Here is a 17,978-nt window from a genome sequence, read left to right as displayed (position 1 = left end):
GCAGCAATACAGTGTAATACATAAAATTACAATACTGTGCAAAAGTCTTTGGCACCCTAGCTATGTGCACCAGACTTTTGCACAGTACTATGAGAAATATCAGTAACTTATTTTATTTGTGAATTGCTAATCAAGAAACTGGCATTAAAAGCACATTCATTAGAAAGGACACGGTCTTTTCAATCACAGAAGTAACAGAAAACTTTTCAGTAAAATGATGTGAAAAATATTTGTCGATATTCAAACTTGACTATTTAAATCAGATATTTAAAAGCTTGTGTGGTAATCAAATTTCACAGTAAAATTGTTTTCAGAATTACATCAATATTCAAATCTGCACAGTACTATCCCATCACTAGATAGGGCAAAATCAATTTCACAGCTTTCACAATTACTTACATATTCCAATTATCAGCTATAAGCAGATTGTGACGATCACAGGTTTTGAATATTTTTAACAAGCATCAATAGTGACAATGCATTTCCCATGACATTTTATGGTTCCCTCTTTAACTACAGCTAGTGCAGAGCTAGTCTGAAATCTCCCCATTCCCAAGGGGAAATGGACTCAAACAACCTTTATTGAGAACACCTAGAAATCCTACCAAACAGTGTAATGACAAAAGTGATTCTCATGACATGAAGGCATCCCATCTAGTTAGCTACTGTCAGGTCAATCTAGGAAAGAATGATCAAGCAAGTAAATGAAATTTCAGCAAATTACATCTGCCCAGATGAGAAAGTCAAGATTGTCAAGATTATCAAAATAGCAGCAATTCCTTATCCCCCCACCCCCACAGTGTATTGTAATAGCTTCCCTACAAAAATATGTGACTTGGCAGCTATAATGATTCTTCTGGCTGCATCCCTGACTTCATCCCTGACATACGTGCACATTTGTGGTTCAAAATTCACCATATGTAATCTTTGTAGCTACTGTTAATTCTTTGTCCAATTTTCTATAGCTGTTTCTATACTTACAAAAATCTCCAGGAAATGTTTCGGTAGATGGTAAAGAAGTTATCGCTGATAGAAAGGCTTTGAAATAGACTTAGACACTCCACACGTTGGAATACTTCAGCAATGGCGGAGACCATGGGGTAGGTTTGTGTTATTTGTAGCAGAGCAGTGTGAAAAGAGAACCTGACTGAGGTTTATAAAACTATGAGGAGCACAAATAGTGAGAAACATTTCCCCTTAGCAGGATACCTAAGATCAGAAAGCAAAGATTTAAAGAAAGGACCAGAAAATTTCAAGGGGAAGATTTTTTTCACTTAGAAGATGGCTAAAATCCCAACTACCTGAGGGAGGCAACTACTCTCATAAATTTTAAGAAATATTTAGATGAGCCTTTGTAACTTCATGGCATGGAAACCTATGGGTAAAGTGCTGGAAAATGGGATTAATATAGGCTACTTGATGAAAGTTTTATACAGCTGCAATATGACTTTCTGACTCTCTCACATCAAATGGCAGCTTTCATTAGCAAAAGCTATCATTTAAAAAATAGGAATTAAATCTAATGTTCTTGAGTTACAATTATGATCCAAACATGGTTATTCTACTTTTATATGCTCTATTAAACGATTAACTGTGACTGGTCCAAGAATTAATACCTGTTGGTTTATAACTTCCAAACGTGCCTCTTTCATGTGCTGCTTTAACCACTCAGTGGCACGTGAAGAGGGATCTATTAAAAATGGGCATACCTTACTCTGAGAAAAGAAAAACAGTATTGCAATCAGAAATTTATTTCACAAAAGGAAGTAAAACATAAGTATTTTGAACACATTTAATACATCAAAGATATCCTCATTATTTTCTGTACTCTCAGGGTGGCAACTATCAAAATTGAAAGTGGAAATAGAAGATACAACTAAAAGTTTTTTAATTAATAAATATATTCACTGACAGTAATTTGCTTGGTAAATTACACACCCTTGAGTTATATTTTTTATTTAAGGTCTCAGTGAAGTCCTATGAACAGAACTAAAATTGATCATTAATTTCATTAGTTTCACATTTTTCTAATTAAGATTATCTACATGAGCTTACATATGATGTAATTAGTACAATAAAATATACAGTATTACGCATAAGTCTTGGGCACCCTAGATTTCTTATATGGCTTCAGATGGTAAGGCTTGAAAAAAGCCCTGCTCTCAACATCATCAAGCCTATCTGGGATTACCTAGACAGGCAGAAGCAAGCAAGACAACCAAAGTCTGAAGAATTATAGCAAATTCTCCAAGATGCTTGGAACAACCTACAAGCCTATTTTCTTATAAAACTGCATGACACTGTACCTAAGAGAACTGATGAAGTTTGAAAGGCAAAGGGTGGTTACAACAAATATTAATTTTAGTTTTTTAATGTTTACTGTTCTTTATAGTAATATTTTTGATATTTAAAACACTTTATTTCATTAATTTTGAAAGCATCTTTGCCTTACAGAATTTTGTTTACATGTGCCTAAGACTTTTGCACAGTACTGTAGAAATAACATAACTAATTTGTTCAAACTTAAAGATTACTAATAATTCAGAAACTATGGAATGTTTTACAAATATTATACAATCTAACATGATATTTTCATCTCATCAAGTCATACACCATGCTAACTTGGAAATACATTGGTATTCCAACATCATCACAAGGCATAAATCCCAGAACTCCCTCCTCAACAATTCTATGTGTGCAACTTCATCCAGAGGACTACAGAAACAATGGTTTGCCACCACATTATAACAATCTTACAATGAGTAAATAAAACCCTGCCTTCTCCATAGAAAAACCATGGCAACTTCAACATTGCATTGCATTTAAAGTTTGCTCACAAGTGAAATATTTGAACATTCACCTCTACTACATCTCATTTTAAGGTCAATCATTCATCTGTTTATGCATACTAAAGATTTAAGTTATATAAAAATTACTATAGCTGCATTTGCAATTACTAACACAAACATCAGAAAATTTGCAAAGATGGAAATCCAAAGAAACACACACAAATTGCTGGAGGAACTCAGCAGGCCAGGCAGCATCTATGGAAAAGAGTAAACAGTCCATGCTTTGGGCCAAGACCCTTCATCAGAACATATTTCCATAGATACTGCCTGGCCTACTGAGTTCCTCCAGCATTTCATGTGTGTTGCGATTATTAAACTGTTTACCTCATAAGTCACAATGAAAGAAATGGAAAAGAATTGCTGAAATACTGAGTTATTGGTATAGATCAAGTTCGATGCATACATAAACAAAGGCACCTACACGGATACGGGTCAATGGTTTGTTAGGTTTCACATAAAAAATGAAATTGAGGTCCTTGTACAAGAGTACAAGCTGAAGGGTTTTTATTTGTAAACTGCAGGCATCCCCAATCTCTTGTTCCTTCTTTTACATATAAAATTAAATCCAAAATGATATCATCGATATTCTGAAAGAATTCAATAACTATATAACATTCTAATGCTTGTAATCATGAAATAAGTGTGTTAAACTACCTGTAAAATTACAAGAGCATTCTCTATGGACAAGTCATCAGAAGGTAATCCTTCACTCTTCCAAATCAATTGCTCACTTTCAGTGCAGAGGAATCGACGTAGATCGAACTCTATTCAAACAAATAAAAAGGCACAGAAATGTAGGCTGTGGTTTATTACATATTTTAAATACTCTAGCCTCCCATCCTGCCCCACCCTTGCACAACCATAATAAGATGTTTTCCTCACCTTCCAACCTTCTGTGTTTTATACTCAACTGAAGATGTTCTAATATTTCCAACAACAAATACATTGCTAATACCAGATCCTGTTCTTTGTCATATATCTACTATTCAGAATCTCAGAGCCATCCACAGTAAAAGAAATAAAGAGGAAGAAATAAATGATTGCTTACATTTGTTACCCTAGCTTTCTAAAGATTGATCTTTGAACAGTGCTGCATTCGGTACATAATTGGCAAATCTATTTAATTTCAACTTGTAAGTAAATGATGCATAAATGGCTAAAATCTCAATATTAGCTTGTTAGGCAAGTTTTCCAAGTCATCACATCATCCTTATCTTTCTCTAACCTGGAAAATATTTCTTCAAAATACTGTTACATAAATACAGGTCTTTCTTTTATTTAACCTCAAGTTTATTTTAACAATCAACTCACACCTATGTATTCTGATTATAGACTTTTCTTTCACAATATATATTTTTTCTTCTTTACTCCATCACAGGTATTTATGATTTTAGATCCCATTATCAACAGTTTCTCATATATACTTCTTAATTGGGCCCACCACGATTAATGATAGCTGAAAGTTGAATGAGCTAAACTTATGAAGAAACTGCTACACAGAAGAGCAGATAAAATCAGCAACAGCTGATAATTTTAATTGTTACTTCCACACAGCAGGTGCTTAAATGCAAAGTCTCAGCATTTTCATATTTGGTTTAGAATATGACAGGTCTTGTGTGCCACGTATCCATATTATAAATAAAATTCTATTTACATCTCCATGTTCAGGATAACTGCATAATATGCCTCTGACCATAGAAAAAAAAATATTGTTGATGACAATAATTTCTCATGGTTTGACTCATAAGCTACTCTTTAAGTAATAAAATCTTTCTAACTTGTGCTTCATTATTGCTATTTGTGAGCCAATGTTCTAATATCACTCTCTGAAAATGTCAGTAGCAGGTTTTTTTTTTACAAAAAACTGCCTCAAGCAATTAATTCTACTTACTCTGGATTCTGGAATCTTATTTTATGCATTATATAATGAAATGTCTTATGAGTATTTCAAAAGAGGAAGGGAAGCAGTATGTTTCAACAGCATGGAACACACACTCAGTGGCCACTGTATTAGGTACACCTGCACACTTGCTTTTTAATGAGACCACAATATCATTAGACATAGGAGCAGGATTAGGCCATTTGACCCTTTGAGACTGCTCTGCCATTCCATCATGGTTGATTTATTATTCTTATCAAAATCAGTCTCCTGCATTTTCGCCATTAAATTGGACATCCCGACTATCAAACTCCACTTTAAATATACTCAATGAATAGTCCGTGGCAATGAATTACACAGATTCAGTATCCTCTAGCTAAAGAAATTCTTCCTCATCTCTGTCCCTCTATTCTGAGGCTGTGCCCTCTGGTCCTGATCTACTATAGGAAATACCCTCTCCTCATCCACTGTATCTCAACCTTTCAATATTCAATAGGTTTCAATGAGATCTCTCATTATTCTTCCAAACTCCAGTTGCTTGGAATCAAATGATCTTGCCTTGTAACTCAGGGCACAACACCAACCCCCTGGCCCGGCACTGCTTCTCTGCCTCCTGTTCCACACCCCTCATACGGTGCTTTACCCTTGCCATCCTCAACATAATTTGCTCCTGCCAGATTTACAAATTCATTTTGACTCCATGTACTTAAGGCTTATACAGAGTACTGTACAATGTGAAAAGAAGCAGCCCCTACCAATCCCTGCAGAACACCACTAGCCATCAGCAGCCAAGCAGAATAGACCTCCTTTATTCCCACTCTTTCTGTCCTCAGAGATACCCAATTTTCTATCCATGCAAGTATCTTTCTTGTAATACCATGGGCTCACATCTAGTTAAACAGCCTCATGTGTAGCAACTTGTGAAAGGCTTTCTGAAAATCCAAGAAAACAACAACCACTGATTCTCCTTTGTCTATCCTACCTGTTATTTCCTCAAAGAATTCCAATAGATTTGTCAAGTAAGATTTCCCTCTAAGTAAACTATGCTGACTTTGGACTTCTTTATCATGTGCCTCCAAATATCCTGAAACCTCATCCTTAGTAATGAATTCCAACATCTTCCTTACCACAGAAGTCAAGCTAACTGGCCTATAAAGTCCTTTCCTCTGCCTCCCTCCCTCCCTGAAGAGTGCACTGGCGCATGCAATTTTACAATCCTCTGGAACCATTCCAGAATCTAGTGATTCTTCAAAGATCATTACTGATGCCTTCACAAATCTTTCCAGCCATCTCTTTCAGAAACCTATGGTGTAGTCCCTCTGGTCCAGGTGACTAACCTACCTTTCAGCTTCTCCTTAAGTAATAGTAACAACACTCAGTTCTGCTACTGACTTTCTCAAATTTCTGGCATACTGCTAGCATCTTCCACAATGAAGACAGATGCAAAATGCTTATTAAGTTCATACTCTATTTCTTTTTCCTCCATTATGATGATGATCTCCCACATCATTTTCCAGCAGTCTGATATCCACTCTCACCTCTCTTTACTCTTTATATATCTGAAAAATACTTTTGGTATCCCTTTTTATACTATTAGCTGGCTTAACTTCATATTTCATCTTTTCTCTCCTATTGGCTTTTTTAGTTGCCTTCTGCTGGCTTTTAAAAGCTTCTCAATCCTCTTAACTTCCCACTATTTTTTGCTGTGTTATATGCACCCTCTTTTTTGCTTTTATGCTGTCATTTATTTCCCTTGTCAGCCACAGTTGCCTCATCTTCCCTTTAGAATACTTAAGCTTTGGATTGTATCTATCCTGTGCCCCCAGAAACTCGAGCCACTGCTGTCATTCCTGATAGTGTGCCCTTTCAAATAGCCTTTCCCTTAGTGGGCTCAACCACAAGCTGCTCTAAAAAGTCATCTCAAATGCTTCTACAAATTCCTTTGGGATACAGCACTTACCTGATTTTCCCAATCTACCTGTATATTGAAATCCTCATGACTATTGTAAACTTGTCCTTATTACAAACCTTTTCTACTTCCATTGTAATTTTATATCCCACATCTTGACTATTGTTCGGAGGCCTTTATATTAGTCCCATCAGGGTCTTTTTACTCTGGCAGTTTCTCAACTCTACCCACAAGGATACTGCATCTTCTGATCCTACATCACCTCTTTCCAAGGATTTGATTTCATTTTTTTACCAACAGAGCCACCTAATCCCCTCTGCTTGCCTGCCCGTCCTTCTTGATACAATGTGTATCCTGAGAAATTATGTTCCCTACTATCATCTTCTTTCAGCCACGACTCAGTGATACCCACAATGTCATACCTGCCAATCTCTAACTGCGCTACAAGATCATTTGCCTTATTCTGTACACTGTGCATTCAAGTAGAACACTTTCAGTCCTGTATTCATCACCCTTTTTGATTTTGCCAACATGTTAACCTTCAACTCATCCCACTGAGTGTAATTTTGCCTGATCATCTGCCTGTCTTTCCTCAGTCTAACTCCACAACACATTGACTTGTATACCAACTGCTGCATACTCAGCCCTATCACTTTGGTTCCCAACCCCCTGCAAAATTAGTTTAAACGCTCCCCAACAGTCCTGGCAAACCTGGCTGCAAGGATATTGGCCCCCTCGGGTTCAGGTGTAACCTGTCCATTTTGTATAGGTCATACTTCCCCCAGAAGATTGTCCAGAAATCTGAAACCCTGCCCCTTGCACCACTTCGTCAGCCACTCATTCATCTGTGCAATCATCATATTCCTGCCCTGATTAGCATGTGGTACCAGGAGTAATCCAGAGGTGACAGCCTCGGAGGTCCTGTTCTTCAGCCTCTTCCCTAATACTTACTGCACAGGACCTCTACCCTCTTTCTACTTACGTCATTGGTGCTAATGTACACCATGACCTCTGACTGTTTACCCCTCCCCCCGAGAATCTTCTGCAGCCACTTCTGGAGCCAAGTACCTGAGAGGCAACACACCATCTCTGTGTCTCTCGCAGCCACAGAATCTAAGTTCCCCTAGTAATGAGTCTTCTATCACTATTGCTCTGCCTGAATTTACCCTTCCCTGCTGAGCCTCAGAGCCAGCCCTGTACCACTGGCCTGGCTGCTGCTGCTGCACCTGATAGGTCATTCCTTCCCACCCCACCCCCGCCATCATCCCACCCCCCCGCCCCAGTAGTATCCAGAGCGGTATACTTTGCTGAGAGGAATGACCACAGAGGAACCCTGCACTGACTGCTTGCTCCTCTTACTTCTCCTGGTGGACACCCAGCTACCATCTCAGTAAAAGTCTCATCTGTCAGGTTTTCAGCCTTCCAGATAATCCTGAGTACATCCACCTCCAGCTCTTCTTGACGTCAGTCAGGAGCTGCAGTTGGATGTACTTCCCACAAACGTAGTCATCAAGGAGACTGTCAGGTACCCTGAAATCTTACGCTCTAGCCTGCGGCTGTTCTCGCTGAAGCCTGGTGAGTTAAACCCTGGTCACTCTAATACTGTCCACTCTAAATATGGCCGCTTTGCTTTCACTTCACATTTTTTAATGGTCCCTGCCTAGTACCTAAGAGAGGATTATGATTGCAGCCCACCAAAAAGTTCCAAAAGGCTCTGAGCTCTTTAAAAACCTTGCACTGCCTCACCAACAAATGACTCCTCGTGATGATTGCAGCCTGCTGGAAGGTATAATGCAAATATCTACTCAGTCAATAATTTTATAGAAACTCAATAGATACCAGCATGCAGACATCATCAGACCAAACATCAGAATGGGGAGGAAATGTGATCTAAGTGATTTGACCGTGGAATGATTGCTGATGCCAGATCAGAATCTAAGAATCTACTGATTTCCTGGAATTATCTCATGCACCACAGTTTCTGGAGTTTGCGGAAAATGGTGTGAAAACCAAAAAGCATCCAGCTAGCAGCAGTTCTATGGGTGAAAGTGCCTTGTTCATAAAAGAGGTCAAAGGAGAATGGCCAGACTGGTTCAAGATGACAGGAAGGTGACAGTAGCTCAAAGAAGCACTTGTTACAACAGAGGTGTGCAGAGGAGCATCTCTAAACTCACAACATGTTAAAACTTGAACTGGATGGGCCATGGCAGCAGAAGACCATGAGCATACACTCAGTGGTTATTTTATTAGGTACCCCCTATACATAATATGATGGCCACTGAGGTGGCCCTTCAGCCCGCAACATTGCATCAACCTTTTAACCTTTTCCAAGATCAATCTAATCCTTCCCTCTCATATCCAAAGTAATCTGATAAATTCATAATATTATAAATGATATTCACTTTGAAGGCCTGACAATTTCATCCATTCCTCCAAACTGGCTTTTCTCTGATCCTCTGGAGCTGCAGACAGGTAGGTGATAAAAGCAGCAGCCAGTTGTGCCCTCTTTGGCAAAGTATTTAACTCTTCTGTGATCTCTGCAACCTGCAAAAATAAAGATGTAAAAGCACTGAAAATTTATTTACTATATTTTCCCATATTTAAGGTAAAAACTCGATGATCTTGGCCAAATGATCATTTTTCAAAACTGAGCTTGCACAGTGTGTCCTTACAGACAGTTTAAAAAGCAAACAAGGAAACCCTGGTGAAGGTTGGTCTAGCTCAAAATCACTTCTGAGCACAATGCAATCTTTTTATGACATTGATACTGACATAACAGTAGTTTATCGGCCTTTGGAACTTAATTATCTTCTTTCCTTTCAGTGGCCAGCAATCCTAATATTAAATCCAGCAATGTTAGTGCTTCAAAAGATAAGAATAGTTAAAACTAAAGTGAGACCAGTTAGCTATCAAATCTAGAGAAATAATAGTTTATGAAATTCAATACTATGTAATGCTAAGATTCCATCTACAAAAGAGTTATTGCTGAAACCCCAAGAGCAAATTTTACCTCCATCAAGTTAATATTTTTCAACAGATTACAATAGAATTTAAATTAAGTGTAGTTAAAATAAAGAACTTACTTTCTTTAAACTGTCTGCAATAAATATGTTTACATCTTAAACATAGTATTACCAAAAATAATAATAAGATTTATTAAGAATCCAAACTCAAACCCCTGCCTGTAATGAACAGAAGGGCATCTACTTCGAATCTGCTTGCAAAACCATAAAAAAATTACTCTATATTTAAATGTCTTTATTAAATTAACACATTCCTCTTTTTTGAGAAATGCATTAAAGAATGCAAACAATGTCATAATGAAAAAGTTCTACAAAAAGAGCAGATCATTCCTGTGCAGAGAAGGTGAGGAATGAAGGATCTGCCATAGATGGATGATGCAGTAAAGACAATGATTAGACTAGTGGGCAGTTAGTGTAAAGTAGGTTAAGTCTTTGCACTTCATAAAAACATATTGAGCATTTTAATGTCAATATACCAGAATCAAGGATTTAAAGCCCATCATCAAATGAAAAGTGCAGGTGCTGAAAATTTGAGGTATTAACAAAAATCTATGTCAGGTTAATCAAAGACTAGAGGAAATTGCCTGGACCTTGTCAAAGATCTTTCCTATTTTACCTATTCACAGGCAAGGTCCCAGAGGACTGGAGAGTAGCCAATGTTGTTTCTTTATTTTAAGGTGGCCAGCAAGCTTTATATCTGTGAAGGGAAACTATCAGAGAGGTTTCTTATGGATAGGATTTACACTCATTTGGAAAAACTTAGGCTTATTAAGGGTAGTCAGCATGACTTTGCATGGTGCAGATATTTATTTTACAACCTTGAGTTTTTTTTAAAGAGGAGATGACAAGTGGAAATGTAAGCAATTCAGAAGGACCTTCTCCTAAAATCTGTTAGAATGTGTAATCTGCAACAAAGGAGAGATTGAATAAACAATTTTGAAACATTTAAGGGATAGCTAAAAAGACTGTGAAACATAAAAGCTTTAAACTGTCATATGGGAGGAGGCATGAAGGTAATATAAATGATAGCTAAGGCCCATTGATTCAAATGTCCTGTTTTGTACGGTAAATTTGATTTGTTTCTAAATGGTTCTAAAATAAAGTATCCAATGCAGTAACAGGTGCAGTCATACAACAAACATGTCAATTTCACTCATGCCTTATGTATCCAGAGGAATATTTCATAAAGTCCACATGCCAAATGGAATTTTAGCAGCTTAGATTTAAGCAAGATTAGGATGATGTATTTACAAAAGGTAGCTATAATTTTCTTCTCTAGCAGATCCTCAGGATCAAAGATGACTCCAGTTATGAATAAGAGAAGATGACAGTGCAACAATAGGCATGCATTGCATACCAACTACCAAATGATTTTAACAGAGCAAAGTCTTGGTCAAATGGCAAATAGATCCAAGACTTGGAAAACAGATAATCAAGCTTTTCCAAGATCAAAATGTGCACCGAACCTGTAAATTCAAATGTTATGAAATTGTTTTCTTTCATCTGGAAGCTAGAAAGAACAAACTAATTCAATATCCAGATATTTAGACAGCCCCTGTGGTGCCACTGAATGCATCCAATTAAAACTTTATTGACCACTGCTTTAGCAAAGATACCAGACGTACATGGACTAAGCAACACATACAAAATGCTGGAGGAACTCATCAGGCCAGGCAGTACTGTCGGCCCTCCTTATCCGCGGGTTCCGCATGCACGGATTCAAATAACCACAGATCAGGAAAACCCAGAAGTTCTCTCTCCAGCACTCATTTGAGCATTGTTCGCCTCGTGTCTCGTTCAGTCGCTACTTTGTTTCTGTGAAAAAATGGCTCCCAAAAAGCAATTAAGTGGTCAATGCAATTCCTCAAATTGCTTTGAGGGAGTCCCTCAAAGCATCCCTCACCAAGAAAGTAAAAATCTTCAATCTTTTGAAAAGTGGTATGTCACTTGCCGTAGTGATCCTCAGTCCTCAACCTCCACAGATCCTGACTTCAGTATTATTGAGCCTCCTCCAAAGCGTCCTTATTCCATAAACAATACAGTGTAACAACTATTTACATAGCATTTCCATTGTATTAGGTATTATAAGTACTGTAATCTAGAGATGATTAAAAGTACAGTATTACTTGTTGTTTGAGCATTGTTCGCCTTGCGTCTTGTTCATTCGCTACTTGTGTTGTGAGCGAGAGGAAGGAGTTTAAGGCTAGTAAGGATGGCTGGTTAGCTACGTAAAGCACTGCAGCCTCAAGAGCTTAAAGACCACGGGAGAATCGAGATCAACTGATGCCGAGGCGGCATCAGTGTTCCCAGAAGAGCTACGATGGTTGCGTCTGTACTGAACATGAACAGACATTTTTCTTGTCATTCTTCCTAAAAAAATGCAGTATATCAACTATTTACATAGCATTTCCATTGTATTATGTATTATAAGCAATGTAATCTAGAGATGATTAAAAGTATTACTCATTGTTTGAGCATTGTTTGCCTCGTGTCTCGTTCATTTGCTACCTGCATTGTGAGTGAGAGAAAGGAATTTAAAGCTAGTAAGGGATGGCTGGTTAGCTATGTAAAGCGCAACAGCCTCAAGAACTTAAAGACCATGGGAGAATCGGGATAGGCTGATGCCAAGGCAGCATCAGCGTTCCCAGAAGAGCTATGATGGTTACATCTGTACTGAACATGTACAGACATTTTTTTCATGTCATTATTCCCTAAACCAGTGGTCCCCAACCACCGGGCCGAGGACCAATACCGGGCTGCAAAGCATGCGGTACCGGGCCGCGAGGAAATTATATAATTTGGCGGTATGAAATGATATGAGTCAGCTGCATCTTTCCTCATTCCCTGTCACACCCACTGTTGAACTTGAATGCACACAAGGTCATTACCTACGCGAGGTCATCAGTCGGTCGGTCATCATCGTGGTGGGTCCCATTAGCAAGAACGACGAGTCAGCTTACAGAGAGGAGGTGCAGCAGCTAATGGACTGGTGCAGAGCCAACAACCTGTCTCTTAGTGTGAACAAAACAAAAGAGATGGTTGTTGACTTCAGGAGGGCACAGAGCGACCACTCCCCGCTGAACATTGACGGCTCCTCAGTAGAGATCGTAAAAAGCACCAAATTTCTTGGTATTCACCTGATGGAGAATCTCACCTGGTCCCTCAACACCAGGTCCGTAGCAAAGAAAGCCCAGCAGCGTCTCTACTTTCTGCGAAGGCTGAGTAAAGTCCATTTCCCACCCCCCATCCTCACCACATTTTACAGGGGTTGTATTGAGAGCATCCTGAGCAGCTGCATCACTGACTGGTTCGGAAATTGCACCATCTCGGATCGCAAGACCCTGCAGCGGATAATGAGGTCAGCTGAGAAGATCATCGGGGTCTCTCTTCCCGCCATCACGGACATTTACATTACACGCTGCATCCACAAAGGAAACAGCATTATGAAGAACCCCATGCACCCCTCATACAATCTCTTTTCCCTCCTGCCGTCTGGGAAAAGGCTCCGAAACATTCGGGCTCTCACCGCCATACTATGTAACAGTTTCTTCCCCCGAGCTATCAGACTCCTCAATACCGGAAGCCTGGATTGACACCTTGCCCTACTGTCCTGTTTATTATTTATTGCAATGCCTGCACTGTTTTTGTGCACTTTATGTAGTCCTGTGTAGGCCTGTAGTCTAGTGTAGCTTTCTCCATGTTGTTTTTTTACGTAGTTTTTGTACTGTGTCATGTAACACCATGGTCCTGAAAAACGTTGTCTCATTTTTACTATGTACTGTACCAACAGTTACGGTCAAAATGACAATAAAAGTGACTTGACTTGACTTGAGTAACCTACAACTACTGGATAAATAAAAAACAAATGTCGCTTGAGAGTTTCTTTAGAAGAGGTGGTAGGGGACATAAAAGGCGTAACGATGATGATAACGTAGAGACAGCTGAGGCCAAGACTGCAAAAAAAAAGCTTCCTTCAACAGAAAATAAGAGTCATACATAAAATATGGCTTTAATGCAACCGATGACTCGCACGCTCCAAGCCCCCTGTGTGTGATATGTGGAGACAAACTGTCTAATGAGGCAATGAAGCCCTCAAAACTGCTTCAACACCTTAAGTCCAAGCACCCTGCACTGAAAGACAAACCCGTTGAGATTTCTGAGCGGAAAAAACTTGAGCAAGCGGGACAGAAGCAAGTGCTGAGAGTCACTACCTCCACAAATGCTGCTGCTCTGAGAGCGTTGTACTTAGTGGCTAACCGTATTGCTAAGGCTAAGAAGCCTTTCACTGTGGTGAAGAATTGATTCTGCCTGCTGCCGAGGACATGTGCTGTGAACTGTTGGGAGAAGCTGCAGCTAACAAGATGGCACAGGTTTCCCTTTCAGCTACTACGGTTTCAAGGAGAATCGATGACATAGAAGCACAGCTGTTGGAATGGCTTAATGAGTCACCATGGTATACTATCCAGGTCGACGAGTCTACCAATGTCAACAACAAGGCAATTCTGCTGGTTTATGTGCGATATATATTTCAAGATGATGTGCACAAAGATATGTTGTGTGCACTGCCACTGCCAACTAACACAACTCGGGCAGAACTATTCACTTCTTTGAATGACTACACACCAGGCAAACTGGACTGGTCATTCTGTGTTGGAATATGCACAGACGGGGGTGCAGCTACGACTGGACGGCTATCTGGTTTCACTACCCGAGTCAAAGAGGTTGCTCCTGAATGCCAGTCTACACACTGTGTCATACACAGGGAAATGCTGGCTAGCCGAAAAATGTCACCTGATCTTAACAGCATATTGAGTGACGTCATTGAAGTTATCAATCACATCAAAGCAAAAGCCCTTAACTCACGTCCGTTTGAGCAGCTTTGCAAGGAAATGGATGCAGAGCACAAACACCTTCTCTTACACACTGAAGTCAGGTGGTTATCAAGGAGGAGAGCCCTGGCCAGGGTTTTTGAGTTAAGAGAGCCTCTACAGAGATTTCTTTCAGGAAAAAAGTCACCACTGGCAGCACATTTCAGTGACGAGGAGTGGATAGCAAAACTCGCTTATCTGTGTGACATCTTCAACCTGCTCAATGAACTCAATTTGTCACTTCAGGAGAGATTGACAACTGTCTTCAAGTTGGCAGATAAAGTGTCTGCTTTCAAAGCCAAGCTGAAACTGTGGGGACGGCGACTGGACGGGGGCATATTTGACATGTTTCCAACATTAGCTGGGATTTTGGGAGAGACTGAGGCTACACCGTCCTTCACACAGCTGGTGCACGATCACCTATATTCGCTGTCGATAGAATTCGAGCGTTACTTCGCAACCACAAATGACCCAAGACGTGCAAAGGAATGGGTCCATGACCCATTTGTGAATATCCCCGGTGAAGCATCCATGTCAGCGCGGGAAGAATATCAACTCCTCGAGCTTGCAAATGAAGATGGGCTGAAAAGTATGTTTGACATAACATCTCTGCCGACATTCTGGATCAAAGTCAAGGTTGAATATCCTGAGATAGCCACAAAAGCACTGAAAACGTTACTTCCATTTCCAAAGTCATATCTCTACAAAGCAAGGTTTTCTGCAATGAATGCAACAAAAACTAAATTGCGGAATAGACTGGATTGGTCCCCTTGATGGGACCATCTTGTTGCAGGGAAACAAGACCAGGGGTCCCACTGACTCAGTGATATTGGTGTTTTGCAATGATTTTATATGTTCATATGAGAAAAATATGCGCTGTGTGTTTAATATCCAAACGTTACTTAAAATGTTATGATGCTATTGACTTATAAGTGAGTTATAATTGACTTGTCACTATATTCATGTGAGGAAAATATGCACTGTGTGTTTAATATTAAATTTGTTAGATAAACTTGTTTAGAAATGAAATTGAGTGTATTTGCCACTTATAAGTGACTCATAGTTGACTTATCACCTATATTCCGGTGGTGATTAACACCCCCCCACCCCACCCCCCATCGGCCAGTCCGCAAGAATATTGTCAATATTAAACTGGTCCGCGGTGCAAAAAAGGTTGGTGACCCCTGCCGTAAACAATAGAGTATAACAACTACTTACATAGCATTTACATTGTATTAGGTATTCTAAGTAATCTAGAGATAATTTAAACTATACGGGAGGATGTGTGTAGGTTATCTGCAAATACTGCACCATTTTATATAAGGGACTTGAGCATCCATGTTTTTTGGTATCAGCGGGGGTTCCCGGAACCATCCCCTGCAGACATGGAGGGCCGACTGTATCTATGGAAAAAAGTACAGTCGAAGGGTCTTGGCATGAAAGGTCGACTGTTTACTCTTTTCCACAGATGCTGCCTGGCCTGCTAAGTTCCTCCTGCATTTCGTGTGTTGCTTGGATTTCCAGCATCTGCAGATTCCCTCTAGTTAATACTTGAACCATTTCAGCAATACTTTTCTGCCTTTCCCTTGATCTACTTTAATAGATAACAAAAGGAAACTGCAGTATGTTCAGTCAAATGTGAATGAATACACTAAGTAGAAAGTAAAAATGTAAAGAGAAGTGGAAAATATATGGCAGCGAGAAAGGAATAATAGCCCAGATACTTAGAAGTTGACAGACTCATGAGGAACTGCCAACTTTCACCTGCATAGCTAGATGAATATAATCAGAATAAAGGCCAAACTTCTCTTTAGTTGATCACTCGATTCCAAGCCAATAACCCTCTGTGGAACTCAATAATCCCTTACTGAGTTCAGCAAAGGAAGCAAACTCCATAGATTCCACTATGTTCACATTAAGCTGATGCTGGTCCGAATCTATTGATTTAAAAAATAACACAGCTGAAGAGAGAAGGATAGTGCAAGTTAATGTCCTTTCGGTTTTACTTATTGTTGTCAGCAACAGAAACATTTATTCACACATATTAAGTTTTCTTGATACCTTTGACTGTCAGTAGGCCTGATAAGAGGTGTAATCAACTCTCAAGGCAACACTGAAGGACAGAGCCTTTTAGTTATGCATGTGAAGCAACTGCACAGAACTGGGCCTCACCAATCAGCTCTCTAATGGAGAAGTGTGTAATGGAACCTGGTCCATGGGCAGATAACTCAATGAAAGCAGAGAGCTCACTATTTAGTGGAAGATCCTTGCTCCTGACACACAAAGAAAATGAAAAGTAAAGAAAAACATAATAGAAAAAAGGAAGAAAACAGAATGAAGGGAAAGATATTAAAGGTTGGTATATTTTCTCAATAAGGACTGCAACTTTAATACACTTTACGGAATATAAACGAGAATGTCTTTATGATCACAATTTTAACAAATTCAGAAGGGCATGGAGTAATGCACATCTCTAAATACATGCAAAAGCATTGATAACTGGTCTCCTAGTACCGATTTTTGATGAAGTATAGATTTACATCACTGAAATTAAACCATGGTAAATTAGGTCATTAAGCTTTGTTTTGTTCTTTCAGACATGGGTAGTCAGCAGGACATGTAAATAATAACTTTAATGACACCAACAAACAAGAATATTTAGTAATTCTGAATATTCTAAAACAAGTGGCAAGCATTAAAGGACATCACGTGTGAACAGAACTCTCAAAAGTCCAAACAATTTTAATCATTGATATCTTATCAAAGACACAGATGGTTAGCCTAAGCAAAAGAGGACTAGGCTCCTCCACTAATTCTTAACATCTTGCTGATTTTATAGCAATCTCAACTCCACATCCCCTTCAACAAAAAGAAAAACTTAATCAGCAAACAAAGCAAAATTAAAAACTTAGGAGGACTTTCTCGTGATCTGTACTATCTATTTGCAATAAACCTTAACAGCAGCCTTTCTAAAATCAGAAATTAATTATATAAATTATAAATTGTATTACTTTCCATATATTGATTTCTTAGGTATTAAAACATATGGTATTGAAAACTACACCAGTTGAAAACCACTTTCAATTAATCTACAACATTTTACTTCATTTTAAAGTTGAAACTTACTTGTGTAATCCACCTTTTGTGTTCCCCATCAAGCTGACCAATCAGTTTTTCAGCTGCTTCTATGGTCTCCTGAGCTTTATTTACTTCTGCTTCCAACTTAGCTGCTTCAGTTGTTCTGATCTGGAATCTGTTAAGTAAATGTTTTTAAGACAGTGATAAGGGACTAACTAGATAAAATGATTACTGAAAGAGTGAGGAGACAGCTTAGATGTTTATTTTCACAGTGAGCTTTACCCTAAAGACTGATTAAAACAGTCATCACTGCTTCTTTTAAGGACATATTCAATAAGTAACAAAATGTGATCATTTACAAGGTAATAGGGA

General features: G+C 38.9%; 1 protein-coding gene across 1 annotated transcript in view; it reads right to left on the bottom strand.

Moving 5' to 3' along the window:
* The window catches only part of dync2h1 (dynein cytoplasmic 2 heavy chain 1), a 440,753-nt gene that overhangs the window by 231,573 nt on the left and 191,202 nt on the right, over positions 1-17,978 (bottom strand). The window contains exons 63-66 of the mRNA XM_073043598.1: positions 17,655-17,781; positions 9,040-9,181; positions 3,504-3,613; positions 1,617-1,715 (exon numbers count right to left, since the gene is read on the bottom strand). Of these exons, the coding sequence (XP_072899699.1) occupies positions 1,617-1,715; positions 3,504-3,613; positions 9,040-9,181; positions 17,655-17,781 (478 nt within the window). The remainder of the gene's footprint in view (positions 1-1,616; positions 1,716-3,503; positions 3,614-9,039; positions 9,182-17,654; positions 17,782-17,978) is intronic.

The sequence above is a fragment of the Hemitrygon akajei genome, chromosome 4, assembly GCF_048418815.1.
Source record: "Hemitrygon akajei chromosome 4, sHemAka1.3, whole genome shotgun sequence".
In the NCBI taxonomy this organism is placed as follows: Eukaryota; Metazoa; Chordata; class Chondrichthyes; order Myliobatiformes; family Dasyatidae; genus Hemitrygon; species Hemitrygon akajei.
Note: the sequence above shows the minus strand (reverse complement) of the source record. Positions and strands in the feature narration are given on the sequence as shown.